The following is a 16,531-nucleotide window of genomic DNA, read 5'->3' on the forward strand; positions in this document are numbered from 1 at the left end:
TCCTGGGATTACCAGCGTGTGCCAGCACGCCCATCTATATCTCTTCATTTATTTAGTTCTCTGGTTTCTTTGATCAGTTTTGCCATTTTTCTCATGTGGATTTTGTACATATTTTGTTAGATTAGTGCCAAAGTATTTTATTTTGGGGAGTGGTGATATAAATGCTAACATGTGTTTAATTTCAAATTCCACTTATTCACTTGTGGTATCTGCTTACCTCTCTAAGCAATTAATGGATGCTGGGACGTTGACAGACACATATATATTCAGAAATGTTTTGCTACCTGAGACCTTTGAGGAGGTAAGTTCCTTGGTCTAATCTATGGTTTGTATGGGGAGGTATCATTATGCATTTGGTCAATTTCAAATCCTAAAGCTATTTTATAATGGAAGAAACAAAAGAAAACGTATACGAGCAGCCACGTTCTCTGGATTCCGTTCAGAACCGAAGTCGGGGAGGGGAGTGAGATTCTGTCTTTCAGAATATCCCTAGTATTACATTCCAGTTATGCAGAGCACACAAGTTTGTTGTCGTTTTCCTTAGAAGAAGTGACTATTTGTGACCAGAATACGAGAGGGAAAGTTCTGGGGGAAATGAGTGCAGTACCTCCTGGCTCATAGTTGGTATGCAGTACTTGTTCGCTTAGTACTGCTAGAATAACATTAGCATGCTAGTAACAAGAAAATGAACCAAAAGACATCTTTCATCTCTTTTTAAGTATCATAGTCCCCAGAGTATTTTCATGGCAAAAAAGAAATTACACTATTGGATATTGAGATTCTTTTTCCTCTGGGAAGAAAATTATGAAGGAAATTGTTATGATTTGCCATGAAAATGGACTATGAAAGAGAAATTTTATGTTTTGGATCAGTGGACTGTGTAACCACTGTTTTAGAAACAGTACAATTCAGAAAGCTGCAGAGTTTCTGTGTTGGCTTCTTTGTACTTCCATGCATTTGACTGCCACCCGACTGGTCGGGGACGTGTGTGTCTGCGCTCAGACAGTAATCAGCTCACGTACGTCTCTTTGAAAGGTTCTGTCTAGAGAAGATACTTCCCCACTGGTTCCACTACTCGAGAGCCCTGTCGGGGGCAGAAGCAGTCAATGCCTTGAGGCCTTTCTACTTTGCCGTCCATCCCGACTTCTTTGGACAGCACCCCAGAGAAAGGGTAAACACGTATTCATCTTTTTAACCTGTTGTCTATGTTTCTGGGTAGTTTACTTACCTCTGATGCAGTAGGATGCAGAAGATTCTAGACGTTTGGATTATTCTGTCACAGTGACGTAATTGGTGCTTTGACAGAATTTGAAATGTAGACAATACTGACTTGAAAATGTCCAAGTCTTCAAATTAACAGAATTAATAAAAACTCAAAATACCAGAAACTAAGAATGTAACTGTTGTCTTTGTGAAAGCTGGTGTTGTTTGATACAAGCCCCAAAGTCGCCCAGTAAACTCTGAAGTATTAGCAGTTATGTGTCTTATACCTTGTTTTGGAATAAAAGCTTTGAAATAAACTCAGAAGCTCTGTAACCGTGACCAATCCTCCTTCAAGGACAATCAGGGAGATTTTTCAGTGTTTGGATGCTCTTGCTCCAGGCTGCACGCTGCCAGACCTCCTCTAGAACAGCATCTGCTGTGTGCTCCACGGTGTACCTGATGAAACAGATGACCTTAGGGCGGTCGATATGCTTTGGCATTACGTGACAACACTGGTAAAGCCAGGTGCTTTGGAATTGTTTTAGTCCAAATTCTTTATTTCCATATTCTTCATTAACATTCATACCTATTTGGCATGAATAGGAACTTAAGCTTCTGAAAATTAGAACATGGTTTCGTTGTTGTTTTTGTTTTTTTGGGTTTTTTTTTTTTTGTGTGTGTGTGTGGTACTGGGGTTCCTGGAAACCCTTCTACCTCCGGGCTACACTCCCAGACCTATTTTATACTTTTTTTATTTGGAAACAGGGTCTCTTAAGCCAGCACGGCTGGCTTCGAACCTGTGTGATCCTCCTGTCTCCACCTCCCAAACGTGGGGATTACAAGCGTGTGCCACCACACCCAGCACAGAGAACATGGTTTTTATTTTCTACATACAATGGAAAGTAAATCAATTTTGCTTCTTTGCATTAGGAAAATATCCTTATTATTCTTATGGTATTTAACACACACACACACACACACACACACACACACACATATATGTCAGCTATACAATCTATTTTCTAGCCAACATATGTATCAAATACCATCACATTGAATTCCTCCCCTGGAGAGCTAAAGTGAGTGAGTGAATACCAAGCCATGGGTACCAGCACTTGAAGGAGCTTCCCTAGACAGCACTCCTTGTGTATCTTGGACAGTATTCTCACTGCTGTAACCCAAAACAAGGGAGGTTCATTTGCTCACAGTGTTTGGAGATTTCAGGGTTCGGTCCGTGATGGGCTGGGTCTGCAGGGCGTGGGGGCAGGAGGCAGATTGCGGCAGAGAGCAAGGCTCTGCTCTCACATCAGAAGGCCAGAAGCAAGAGCGAGCAGGAGGAAGAGGGGCTGTTTATAACCCTCAAGACCACACCCCTGGCACCCACCTCTCCAGCCCCACCACCTGCTAAGGGGAACACCCAGTAAGTCCACCAGTGAGAGTAGAACCTCGTGGCTTAATGATGTCAGCTCTGAGAGCACGAGCTCTCGGGGACACTCTGCCTCTAACCGTGACATTGTGTCTCGCATGTCACTGCTGGGGATTAAGCACTGCGTAAGCCTCCGCTGTGAAGGACATCGGGGAGCTTGCCCGGCCTCTGACGGACTCTGCCCACGGACCTTCTCCTGGCTCATTTCTACCTGCCATCCTTCCGCTGTAATGAACACAGTCCCGAGCATAACGGCATTCTAGTTCTGTGAATCCTTCTAGCAAATCGCTGACCGGCGTGTGCCGGGGACGGTGACACCGCGTTCCTGGAGCGTAGCTCTCTGGGGATTTATGTTTCCATCTGCTCTTCCATCTCATGTGTGTGGGGTTCTTTGCACCAGCTGCCTGCTCTGCCTAGAGCGTCCTCCCAGGCACCCCAGATGTGGCTTGTCCTGTCTTCGCCGAAAGTGTCCCCTTTCAACGTGGCTCTCCCAGGCCACCTGTTTAAATCACGCCGCCCTCTTCCCAAAGTCCTCTCCTCCTGCTGCAGTGGTTTTCCTGATTTCAAGAAATATATGTCCTGCTTCCTTATTAGGCTTGTCTTATTTTCCTTCCCTCGGGGAAATGCAAGCAGGAGACAGAGGGTTATCACAGGCCGGTCCCCACCTCCCTGCCGTGTGGCACACACTGGTCCCTCTTCCAGGGCAACAGATGAAAGTCCCTTCTGCTCAAGGTCCAAGACTTCACACTCTGATGCACAGTTGTTTTTTTAAATCCAGTTTAACTAATTTCGAAATGAGTAAAACATTTGTATGTTTCAAAAGTCAAAGCTAGCCAGGCATGATGGCACAGAGCCTGTGCTCCTAATATTTGGAGGGCTAAGACAAGAGGACTAGGGGTTCACGACCAGCTTTGACAACTTAGTGAGACATTCGGCTACTTAATGAGCCTGTTCCAAAAGAAAAAATAAAAGGGCTGGGGATACAGCTCGGAGATGGCGCGCCCTGGGCTCAATCCCTAGTAAGGGGGTATCAGAACTAACTATAAAGTTCACCAAGATGCCTCACTCCAACCCATGTTTTCTTACTCAGGTCCTGCTCACTCTCTGCGGATAATCATTTCTGTTAGTTTCAGGGTTATTCTTCATTCTATAGATTTCTTCTTACTCCAGCGGACTGTGTACTTGGTTTATTATGTATTCTTAATGGCTGAGAACAGCACATTGCAGTAAGTTCAAAGAGAATGAACAGGGAATGTTGCAGATTTTGGATGGCACGGAGGTGTGCTGGGAAGAGATTTCGAGCCGCAAGCAGCCTCGTTACGTTGCCCTGCGGAGCCCGTTGCCTCACCCAAGGCCACGCTTTTTCTCACATAGCAGCGTATTCTTGAAGTCACTCATGCCAGCTCATAGATATCTTCTCTATGTTCTGGCTGCCTGCTATACCACTGAACGACAGCCTTCTCGAGGGCTGGGGGACAGTCTGGTAGTAGAGTGCTTGTCTGGCATGCACAAGGCCCTGGGCTCTATCCTCAGTACTACCAAAAAAAAAAAAGCTGTGAAATCCCAACATTTTATACTAAACTACTTAATACCATCACTAGTGTTTAATTTCTCGTTTCCTTCTATTTTATGTATAAATGCCATTCATGTTTTTTCCAGGAAGTCAATGAAAATTCTCTTAAGAGATTAAGTGTCTACTTAGAAAACCTCCAGAAGCCAGGCTTCAAGTCTTTGAAACCGACACAGCTTACATTTTATGTAAGAGAAACAGACCCGAGCCCCTCCGATGGCCAGGAGCCCTTTAGTTCTTCCGGTACGTTTCTTAGGTCCTGCATGCCCCTTGCAAGCTTTGTGTTAAACATGTCTGTTAATTTTGGCCTGGCCAAACACCCTTGGATTGAAGCCTTGCCACTGGAAAATAAAACCTGTTGATGGTTTTCCTAGAACTAGATCTTACTGCTAACTGCAAGTCTTCACACAAGCCAGTTTCTGCGGTTTTTTTAAACATTTTTGTCTGTAAAACTGAAGTGCCTGTGTGTCCCCTTCTTATTCTGGTGTTGGGTGTTGAGCCTCATTTAGTCCCCGCAACGCCAGGAGGCTGGCATAGTTTTAATTTGCCCAGTTGTAACTTGGTGACGCTCGGTGACTCCCAAGACCCTGGTGATGGGATGTGACCTTGGACGCCGGTCTCTTGCTGGTCTCTCAATCTTGGCTCACAGCACTCTTCCCCATACCTTGCGTAACTGTTGCAGTCATGACCAGTAATGCTTAAATTAGGGATAAGCCGGGCATGGCAGTGCATGCCTGTAATCTCTGTGCTTGGGAGGCTAAGACAGGAGGATCACACGTTTGAGGACAGCCTTAGCAAGTAGTGAGACTCTCGGCAACCTAGCCAGACCCCATTTCAAGACAAAAAAATAAAGCCAGGGTTGGCGGCACATACTTGTAACCCAGTGTTTGAGAGGCTGAGATAGGAAGATCACAGGTTTGAGGCCAGCCTCAGCAATTTAGTGAGGCTGTCGGCAACTTAGCAAGACCCTGTTTCTAAATTTTAAAAAATTTAAAATAAAATTGGACTGGGGGTCGGGGTATCGCTCAGAGGTAGAATACTCCTGGGTTCAGCTGGGCGTGGTGGTGCAGGCTTATAATACCAGCACTTAGAAGGCTGAGACAGGAGGATCACGCAGGTTCAAAGCCAGCCTCAGCTACTGAGAGAGGCTCTCAGCAACTTAGTGAGACCCTGTTTCCAAATACAATAGGTCTGGGAGTATAGCCCAGAGGTAGAAAAGCCCCTGGGTTCCACCCTCAGTACCACCAAAAAAAATAAATAAGAATACTCCTGGGTCCAGTCCCTAGTACCACCAGAAAACAGAAGCAAATGTTCAGGTGAAGAGCATTTGGGACGACTCTTTCTCTAAGTATACGTCCTTTTGGTGTCCTTGAGTAAGGAACTTTGTCTTTAGAATAAACCTCAACAACTCGAGACTCCCCGGCAGCTCTGTGAGCATGCTCGCCGGCTCTGCGCCATGATCGAGCCTGACGCGAGCAGCCGACAGAGGGAAACTCATCTGGGCTCACGGTTCCAGACGCTGGTCCAGGGTGGGCCAGCTCCAGGCCGGGGGGACGCACCATGGCGGCCACAGGGCATGGCAGAGGAGAGCTAGGAAGGCAGCATGCCCCGCTGTCCCCACTGCCGACAGGCCCCACTCAGCAGTGGTGCGGTTACAAGCTCTCACTGCCCTGTCATTGCCCCGTATTTGGGGACCCTGCTCTCAACACAGGAGCTTTTGGGGGACACCTTCCTAATCTAAGTCACTAAGTAGGTTGAGGCGGAACAGTGAGAAGAGGCGCTGGGAGCTCTTCTGAAACAAACTGTCATACAACTGAGAATCTGCTCAGTCCTCCACACGGCGGTGACGAGGCGCACTTCAGCTTGCCCTTGGGTCGCGTATGGAGTTGGAGGCTGCAGCGCTGGCGCTCGCCCCACAGTGCACACAGGGTGTCAGGGTCTCCGTCTAAACAGTGGTGAATGGTCCAGCCGGGCGCGGTGGTGCACATCTGTAATCCCAGTACGTGGGAGGCTGAGACAGGAAGATCGCAGGTTCAAGACCATCCTCAGCAACTTAGACCCTCAGCAGCTTAGCAAGATCCTGTTTTCAAAATAAAGAATCAAAGAGGGCTGGGATTTATCGTTTTTATCTGATTATAAAATTAAAATTAAATTGTGTTTTCATAGTTGAACACTAGAGGTCATTAATCAGCTTTTCACTGATGATTAAGATGGTAGTAAGGTAAAAGGCTCACTAATAGATTTTCAACACTGACATCTCATAGATTTTCAACACTGACATCTCATGGATTTGCATTGTTATCTATGTTGAAATTCTAAACAGGCCTAAATCATTTCTTTACTCCACATTTTTTTGGTGGCCCATGAGGGAAAAAAAATTATTATTAAAATGAGTTTTAAACCAAGGACTTAATCTCTCTGTGAATTAATGCTAAAATAAGTCTCTGTAGCTAACTCTGGCTAAATAAAGACAAACATCCTCTATTTTCAGTTAATGGTTAACTTTCAGCCAGTCACTGACTGCAATCAGAAATAGGCCGTAGGAAAAAACTGAATTAGAAATGGGAGAAAACATATCACATCTATGACAGGAAGACAATACATAAGGAGTCCTTACAAGTCAAAAAGGAAGCACACGTTCTTATGTAAAACAGCAGAGAACTGAAAACAACTTGCAAGTCCATTGGACTAAAGAAATTTATGTTAAATAAAATATGCTGTGGTCGTTAAGTGGCCTGGTACGTAGCTACCAAGAGGACGGGGCTGTTTTCTCCACCCGAACGTGGAAAGATCGCCAACCCCAATGCTAAGGGCAGGTTCACACCCACACCTCCCACGACACCACTTGCATATTAGAAAAAGGCAATTTGGTAGACACAGGGACACCGGCCTGTAAGCCCAGGTCTTGGAGGACTCCAGGTTCAAGGCCAGCCTCAGCCGTTTAGCAAGCCTCTCAGCAACCTAAGTGCCTGTTTCTAAACAAATTAAAAAAGGGCTGGAGGTGTACCTCAGGGTAAGAGTGCTCCCGGGTTTGATCCCCACTGCCATAAGTAAATAATCGCTGTGTCGTTTTGGAGCGGGGCATCAGTGTTTCATCCCAGATAATTTACCAAGACTTGCTCTTAACTGGCAAGGGAATGCTTTTACAGATGTTCACCTTACAAATGTTGCATGGGAAGTTATTTTTAAGGTAAAGTGAACGATCGCCGTATTAACTGTCTGGGGGTTGTATTCTCTAGGGTTTCGAGCAGTCAAATTTACTTTGCACACCAGAGATCTGCTAAGCACAGTGTTGTATATTCTCAACTCCTGCAGTTTGTCTGTTGAACATGTGGAAAGCAGAGACACTAACATGCATTCCCAGCCCCTCAGAGGCGCCAGGCGGGCGCCCGACAGGCCCATCAAGTGGGACAAGTCCTACTACGCCTTCACTGGGTTCAGAGACCCTGCTGCCGACCTCGACCACGTCACCAGAGTGGAAGTAACCCTGGCGTACGTCAAAGTCCTTGTTTAACTCGCGGCCATTTCCCGGGAAGTGTCCTAGCCATATGGGGAATGCAGGACCATGATGAGAGAGAGATTTTGTTTCTTGTTCAGAGTCGCCCGAATGCCCCCAAGTGTATTGAATTTTCTTTAATTCATTTTTTCTAAACACATGCGAGAGATTGCATTAAGCCAGGCATGGTGGGCACGCTGGAAATCCCAGGACTTGGGAGGCTGAGACAGGAGGATTGCAAGTTTGAGGATAATAACCTCAGCAAGTAGTGAGGCGCTCTCATCAACTCAATGAGACCCTGTTTCAAAATAAAACTAAAATAGGGCTAGAGGTGTTGCTTGGAGGTAGACTGCCCTGGGTTCAATCCCCAGAACCTCAAAAAAGAAAGAGATTGTTTTACTTTACTGAACATTTTTTAATTTTATTCAAGTTTCCCTTAGTGTATGGAAAGGGGCTTCACCTGAGACTATAAAAGTTTTTTTCTTAGCCAGGCATGGTGGCACACAACTGTAATCCCAGTATTTGGGGAGGCTGAGACAGGAGGATCGCAGGTTGGAGGCTAGCCGCAGCAATTTAGCAAAACCCTGCTTAAAAATAAAAAATAAAATAGGACAGAGGCTGTAACTCAAAGGTAGAATGCCCTTAGGTTCAATTCCAGTACTACCAAAAAGAGAGGTTTTTGGTTTTTGGTTTTTGTGGGTCTGGGGATGGAACCCAGGGGCATTTGACCTCCAAGCTACACCCCCCAGCCCAATTTTTTATTCTTTTTTTGAAACCAGGTCTCACTGAGTTACAGAGGGCCTAAGTAGCTGAGGCTGTCCGCGAACCACGATCCTCCGGTCTCAGCCTCCTGAATGCTGAATTACAAGCGTGCCCACCACGCCCGGAGAGTTTTTTGTTTTGCCTGCTTGCTTTATACGGGTCCCTGACATCTGACACTGACATCTCATGGATTTGCATTGTTAACTATGTTGAAATTCTTAACAGGCCTAAATCATTTCTTTACTCCAGTCCCCAGTACCAAAAAAGAAATTTCTGTCCCAAGAGCAGCAGTCGGTGCGCACTCAGTGAGTGCATCGCGGAGGCCAGTGCCTCCTGCATCTGAGCGTGCGGCCGTAGGGAAAGGCGGCTGAGCAGCAGCAGGCGCGGCCGTGGGGCAGCGACCGCAGGCTCGGCTGCCAGCTCGGTGGGTGAGCCGAAGAGCGGGCCACCAGCCCGAGCCTTCGTTTCCTTTTTTTTTTTTTTTTTTTTGCGGTACTGAGGCATTCTACCTCCAGGCTGCTCTCCAAGCCTTATTTTTATTCTTTATTTTGAATCAGGGTCTCACTGAGTTGCGGAGGGCCTCACTCAGTAGCTGAGCTGCCCGGTCTCAGCCTCCGGGATGCTGGGATGACAAGCGTGCGCACCATGCCTGGCTGTGTCTTTTAACGTAGAAATGTTTACAGTTTAGTTGGCATTGCAAAATGTGTATCTGGGGTTTTTTCCCTTTATTTCTAGATCCTGGTTAGATAACAATGGGAAAAACGCTATCAAAAAGCTGAAGGACAGTTTGCCACTTAGAAAAGAACTCGAGCGCTTAAAAGACGAACTGTCCCACCTGCTGCAGCTCTCAGACATCAGGTAATTAAAAAGATAATGTAAGCTTGAAGATAAAATACACATGAATGACCTACCGGCAAAGTTTTTCCCCAGCCAAATATTTGCATCTTTATTTGTGTTTTTGTTCTTGTTTACTTTTTGGTACGGGGAATTGAACCCAGAGACATTCCACCTCTGAGCTATACCTTAGTCCTATTTTGAAGCAGAGTCTTGCTACGTTGCTTAGGCTGGCCTCGAACACGCGATCCTCCAGTCTCAGCCTCCCAGGTACTAAGATTACAGGTGCACACCACTGCGCCCGTCTTGTGCACATCATTTCTAAGTTTTTATTTTGTCACAAAAACTTAATATTAGTTTATAAAACTAGCAGATTACATGTGACGTCTGAAAACCATTCTCTCTAGAGAAGGGAAAAATAAGTCTGATGTAAAGAATTCCTAATTAGAACTTAAATCTCGAACAGTCGCCGTCATCGCACGGTGAGGTGGAGGAAAAGGTTTTCTCCAGAGTCCTCCCCACCACTTCCTCTCTCACCGATGCGAGGGGATGGAACCCAGACCCTGCGCGTGCCCGATGTGCCCGTCCACGCCGCCTGGCCTCAGCCTCGCGGTGTGCTGCCTCTAATCCCCGGACTCAGGAGGCTGAGACAGGAGGGTCACAGGTTCAAGGACAGCCCGAGGAGGTAGTAAGACGCTCATCAACTTAGCGAGACCTGTTTCAAAAAACTTAAAATAAGGCTGGGGGTATAGCTCGCAGGTAGAATCCCCAGGAGTTAATCCCCGTGCCCCCTACCCCAAAAAAGCCCCGGTGCATTGGGCACCTGAGATGAGTTGAAGCCGTGGCTGCCCGCTGCGGCAGTCCTTGTCTCTGGACGGGTGGGTCGAGCCCCGCCCCAGGCTGTTCACGTGCTCTGTCCTGCTGCCTAGGTGGCAGAGGGGCTGGGGCGTCGCCCACCGCTGCAGCCAGCTGCACAGTTTAGGCCGCCTGGCCCAGCAGAATTTGGAAACACTGCAGAGAGCGAAAGGTAAGCCGTCACTTTCCTTTACGTTCCCCTGAGCTGCTGTCCACACCTGGGAATGGTAGTGGGAAGTTAAGGGTGTCCGCACAGCCGAGGTTATTTATTTATTTACTTACTTACTTACTTACTTTTGCTATTGGGGATTGACCCCAGGGGTGAAGTTCTACCTCTGAGCTACACCCTTAGACCTATTTTATATTATTTTTTTTTTGTACTGTGGATAGAACCCAGGGGGGTTCTACCCCTGAGCTACACTCCCAGCCCTATTTTATTTTATTTTGAAACAGGGTCTCACTAAGTTGCAGAAGGCCTTGCTAAGAGGCTGACTGTGTATCTGCGATTCCCCTATCGCAGCCTCCCAAGTATTGGAATTGCAAGCGTGCGCCATCACGTTGGGTGTAATTTTGAAATAGGGTCTTGCTAGGTTGCTAAGAGTCTCACTACATCGCCGAGGCTGTCCTCGAACCCATGACCCTCCTGTCTCAGCCTATCAAGTACCAGCACGGCAGTTTTCCTGTCTGTTCCTTTAAATCGGGCAGACACAGAAAATTATTGGCCTTCAGGCATGTAGGGAATGTAACCCGAGCTCCGCAGCACTGCTGTGGGCTCGCGGGAGTGCAGCCTCCAGGCGCTGACCAGGCTTTGCGCTTCCTCCTCAGGCTGCACGGTCGTGTTTACCGACCGATCCGGCATGAGCGCGCTGGGCCACGTGATGCTGGGGACGATGGATGTCCATCACCACTGGACCAAAGTAAGGCGCCGCTTTGATCTGCCGCCCAGGTGCATGCATTTCAGACGGACTGGCACATCCTGAACCAGAACTGGGGGCTCGTGCTGCCCCGGCCAGTCCCGGTCTCCGGGCTCCAGCCATCTTCCTCCTTTGCCCCCGGGGAACCGGGACTGCAGGCGTGCACCCCTGCCCCGGGCTCTGAACTCACAAGGCTGAAATCACAGAAGAGCTGTCTGCGGCTCAGACGCTCAGCCTCGTGAGTCGGCATACAGAAGAGGAAAGGTTGGCTTTTGGCTTTGATACTGGGGATGGAACCCCGAGGCATTCTGCCTCCAGGCTATACCCCCAGCTCTTTTTTATTTTTTTGTTTGGAAACAAGGTCTAGGTAGGTTGCTGAGAGTCCCACTACATTGCTGAGACTGTCCTCAAACCTGCGATCCACCCGACTCGGCCTCCCAAGTGCTGGGACTACAAGTGTCCACCGCCACGCCCAGTTCAAGAATGCCCCCTTTATTTTGCTGTACTGGGGATGGAGCCCAGGGGCATTCTACCTCTGAGCTACAGCCCCAGCCCTTTTTTTTGTTTGTTTGTTTGTTTGTTTGGTGCTGAGGATGGAACCCAGAGGCTTTCTACCTCCAGGCTATACTCCCAGACCTATTTTCTATTTTATTTGGAAACAGGGTCTCACTGAGTTGCTGAGAGCCTCACGAAGTAGCTGAGGCTGGCTTCGAACCTGCGCGATCCTCCTGTCTCAGCCTCCCAAGCTGGGATTACAAGTGTGAGCCACCACACCCCCGGCTCTATTTTTTTTTTTTTTTTGGTGGTACTGGGGGTGGAACCCAGAGGCTTTCTACCTCCGGGCTATACTCCCAGACCTTTTTTATATTTTATTTGGAAACAGGGTCTCACTAAGTTGCTGAGAGCCTCACTAAGTTGCTGAGGCTGGCTTCAAACCCATGTGATCCTCCTGTCTCAGCCTCCCAAGTGCGGGGATTACAAGCGTGCAGCACCACGCCCGGCTCGGGCTCTATTTTTTATTCGTTATTTTTAAAAAGGGTCTCACTGAGTTGCAAAGGGCCTCGTTAAGTAGCTGAGGCTGTCCCCGACCACGGTCCTCCTGTCTCAGCCTCCCGGATGCTGGGATGACAAGCGTGCACCCCCACACCCAGCTCTAGTAAATCTTTTTCTTTTCTTTTACTTAAATTTCCCTTCTAGGAAAGTAATTTTCTTCTCAGACTTCCTCAACGCCACTTGCGGTAATTCTAGAGTTGCGTTATTATAGTAACATAAAGATGTCTTCCCTTTCTTTTAACCCCCTAGCTTTTCGAAAGATTGCCAAGTTATTTCGACCTTCAGAGGCGGCTGATGCTTTTAGAAGACCAAATCAGTGGCCTTCTCGGGGGCATCCAGGTTGTTTACGTTGAGGAGTTGCAGCCAGAGTTAACGATGGAAGAGTATTACTCTCTTCTTGACGCGTTCCACGGCAGACTGCTGCAGAGCCGGAGCCCCTTCCACCCGCAGAGCCTCCGCGGCCTGCAGATGGCCCTCGGCAGGTGAGTCCCCTTCCTTTCCCCAGCTGTGTATGTCGGGGCTTTGAATTGCTTTGCATATCAGTGTGTGATTCTTGGAAAGCAAAGAAAAAAGTAAACAGAGGTGAGGGAAGCCGGGTGTGGTCGTGTACTTGGGAGGCTGAGACAGGAGGGCTGCAGGTTCAAGGACGGCCTCGGCAAAGTACAGACTCTCGGCATCCCAGTGAGGCCCTGGTTCAAAACAAAAGCATCGCCAGGCCTGGTGGCGCTCACCTGTAATCCCAGTACTTAAGAGGCTGAGAGCCGGGCGCGGTGGGCACGCTTGTAATCCCCGCGCTTGGGAGGCTGAGACAGGAGGATCGCGCAGGTTCAAAGCCAGCCTCAGCTACTTAGTGAGGCTCTCAGCAACTTAGTGAGACCCTGTTTCCAAATAAAGTATAAAAAATAGGTCTGGGAGAATAGCCTGGAGGTAGAAAATCCCCTGGGTTCCACCCCTAGTACCACCAAAAAAAAAAAAAAGGCTGAGAAAGGAGGATCGCAGGTTCAAGACCAGCCTCAGCAACTTAGTGAGCCCCTCCACAATTTAGTGAGACCCTGTTTCAAAAATAAAAAATTAAATTGGACTGGGGATATAGCTCAGAGGTGTAATGACCCTGGGTTCAATCCTAGCACCATGAAAGAAAGAGAGAAAGAGGAAGGAAGGAAGGAAGGAAGGAAGGAAGGAAGGAAGGAAGGAAGGAAGGAAGATTGGTTGATTTAAGGGAAAAAAGAGGTTCAAGGTATAGCTGGAAGGTATAACACTCCTGGGTTCAATCCCCAGTTCCACACACATACAGAAAGAATGTCATGCAGGTGTGGTAGCACACACCTGTAATTCCTGTATTTGGGAGACTGAGGCCGTGAGTTCAAGGCCAGCACACAGTAACTTAGCAAGACCCTGTTCCAAAATAGAAGTAGGACTGGGGTGCAGCTCAGTGGTATAACCACGCCCAGCTGTTTCTAAGTGAACTGTGTGTGTGTGTGTGTGTGTGTGTGTGTGTGTGTGTGTTACTGGGGGTGGAACCCAGGGGCTTTCTACCTCTGGGCTACACTCCCAGACCTATTTTCTATTTTATTTGGAAACAGGGTCTCACTAAGTTGCTGAGAGCCTCAGTAGGTAGCTGAGGCTGGCTTCGAACCTGCGCGATCCTCCTGTCTCCGCCTCCCAAGCGCAGGGATTACAAGCGTGCGCCAACATGCCCGGCTTAAGTGAACTTTCTTGATGATCCCTTTTCAACTACGGAAAAACTAGTAAAAACAGCTTCTCCTGCCGGGGAGAAGGGCCGGTGACTGTCTCTTAAGACGTGTTTCGTTCCAGCGACAGGTACGCGCCGAGTCTGCATGAACTCGGGCATTTTACCGTCCCGATGCTCTGTGACCTGGCGAATCTCCAGTGGTTTATTCGCACCCGAGCCCAGCAGGCCAGAGAGAACATGCGAAGAAAGGAAGAGTAAGTCCTGTTGGCGCATCGCAGGCCGCGGCGCCTTTCACCCACCGCTGTCCAGTGGGGCGTGGGGGCCACGCACACCGTGATGCCAGGACCTGGGGGGCTGAGACAGGAGGACCCCGGGTTCCGAGGCAGCCTCAGCAACTTAGGCCCTGCTTCAAAATAAATGGTGAAATAAGTGGGCGTATAGCTCAGAATCCCCAGTACCAAAATATACAATATATGTGTGTACACACACACACACACACACACACACACACACACACACACACACGAATAGACGGGAAAAGAGGGCCATTTGCCCGTAGGAAATGCTTCACCTGTTTCTAAAGCTCAGCAGAGAGGGAGCAGGGCCCCCCAGCAGCGTGCACGCGCACTCTCTCTCGATATGACTATAATAAAGCAAAAAAATTATAAAGAAAAGCCAGAACAGTCTTGGAGTGCTGAGGCTCCAACGTGTCGGGCAAGTTTCGGCTCCTGAGCTGCATCCCAGCCCCACAATTGTGTTTTAAATTAGAGTCACCAGCTGTGGGGGTGAAGTCTGTGATCCCAGGACTTGGGAGGCTGAGACAGGAGGATCGCAGATTCGAGAACAATGCAGGGAGGTCCTCAGCCTCTTAATGAGACGCTGTTTCAAAAATAAAAGGGCTGGGGTGTATGTTGGAGGTAGAATGCCCCTAGGTTCCATCCCCAGTACCCCCCCAAAAAAAGTGTTCTAAAGCCGACCTCAAACCTGCGATCCTCCTGTCTCAGCCTCCCAAGTCCTGGGATTGCAGACAGGCTCCACCACGCCCAACTAGCCAGGGCTCTTATTTTCTCTATGTACTTTCTTCAGTCGCTTTTAGCTACTAGGTGAGGTGGAATACATGCTCTTTATATCACGGATTAAATATTTTTATCCCATGATAGCTAAAAAGATGGACCAAACATTTTGAGAGAAGCACGTGGAAAGAGCTCAGTAAGTTATCACTGCGGGCCATCTACAGGTGTATCTTGCAAACGTGTATTTGGTGTTTGTGGCTCTTGTAAGTAGAAACTTACAGCCCCGAGATAGAAGAATATGATTGCATTTTGTGTTCTTTTACTTAGTTACAACTTATAACCATATTCTTTTTTTCTTTCAACATAACAGGCTAAAGGTTATTGAAAATGAATTGATACGGGCTTCAACAAAGAAATTTTCTCTGGAGAAGTTGTCTAAGGAGCCGAGCATTTCCAGTGTACAGATGGTGGATTGTTGCAAGAGGCTTCTAGAACAGTCGCTGCCGTATCTACAGGGGATGCGCCTCTGTGTCTCCCACTTTTATTCTGTTATGCAGGATGGAGACCTTTGTATTCCTTGGAATTGGAAAAGCGGAGAAGCCGTGAAGTAGTGGGAATCAGTTTTATTTAAGGAGATAAGAAACTGAAACTTACTTAAATCCACCAGTGGAAGTGACGGTGTTATTTATGTATTACAGGAACAAAGTTTCTAACTGCTGCTTTCAAAGTAGACATTTTTAAATTAATTTCTGCTAGGAAACTTGTTTTTAAAAGGTTTTATTGCCGGGCGTGGTGGCGCACGCTTGTCATCCCCGCGCTTGGGAGGCTGAGACAGGAGGATCGCGCAGGTTCGAAGCCAGCCTCAGCTGGTTTAAGAGACCCTGTTTCCAAATAAAATATAAAATAGGTCTGGGAGTGTAGTCCAGAGGTAGAAGGGTTCCATCCCCAGGACCACCAAAAAAAAAAAAACAAAAAAAAGGTTTTATTCCCCCATTCTTACTGTGTTGATTGGCAAGCCTAGGTAAAAAGATATTTGAGGAAAAGAAAATATTTTTAGTGATACCTACTGAGGGATTCTCTAAGAATCATATATTTTTATATGAATGAATGTCAGTTTGGGGCTGAACGTGTGTGTGTGTGTGTGTGTGTGTGTGTGTGTGTATTAAGAGATCTGGTGCCTGGAACACCACTGAAGCCTGGAACTCATCACCACAGGTCACACAGCTCAGCAGACATCTTCACGGTCACCTCCCACGTCTACACGCACGTGTATTTCATAGGCAGTAACGGACAGTTGGTGCCCAAAACAGACGACGGATGGGTAGTAAAAATTAGCCAAATTTTGCTTAAGAGAAAGAATAGGGGGAAAGGGGAACTCAGTTGGCGTGGTCATATGTAGGCTGGTCCTTGTTTATTAGTGAGTCTTCAGTGCAGAGGATTCCATCTTCAGTCTGTAATCTCTCCTACCCATTAAAATAGTGTGAGTGCTGGGGCCGGGGCCATAGCTCAGTTGAACAAGGCCCTGCCTTCAATCCCCAGCACCAGACTAAAGAAATAAAATATTGTAGCTCTTGGTTGCATGAAACACAAAAAAACCAAAAAAACAAAAACTTATTTTTGAATGCTCTAATGAGATTCTCGCTCATTTTCTTGGGCAAACACTACCCAGGAGAATCCGGCCTGGTTCCTGCGGAGCTCTAGGAAGTCTCGTC

General features: G+C 47.6%; 1 protein-coding gene across 1 annotated transcript; it reads left to right on the forward strand.

The window, feature by feature from the left end:
- Positions 1–231: 231 nt before the first annotated feature.
- TCAIM (T cell activation inhibitor, mitochondrial) lies at positions 232–15,430 on the forward strand (the record flags this gene model as incomplete). The annotated part of the gene is made up of 10 exons (XM_080715223.1): positions 232–301; positions 1,036–1,171; positions 4,289–4,442; positions 7,439–7,691; positions 9,193–9,315; positions 10,221–10,318; positions 10,972–11,063; positions 12,363–12,595; positions 13,929–14,060; positions 15,190–15,430. The coding sequence occupies exons 1-10, from the start codon at positions 273–275 to the stop codon at positions 15,428–15,430; spliced, it is 1,491 nt and encodes a 496-aa protein (XP_080571349.1). The 5' UTR covers positions 232–272.
- Between the last annotated feature and the right edge of the window lie 1,101 nt (positions 15,431–16,531).

The sequence above is a fragment of the Muscardinus avellanarius genome, assembly GCF_963383645.1.
Source record: "Muscardinus avellanarius genome assembly, chromosome: 18".
NCBI classification, from domain to species: Eukaryota; Metazoa; Chordata; class Mammalia; order Rodentia; family Gliridae; genus Muscardinus; species Muscardinus avellanarius.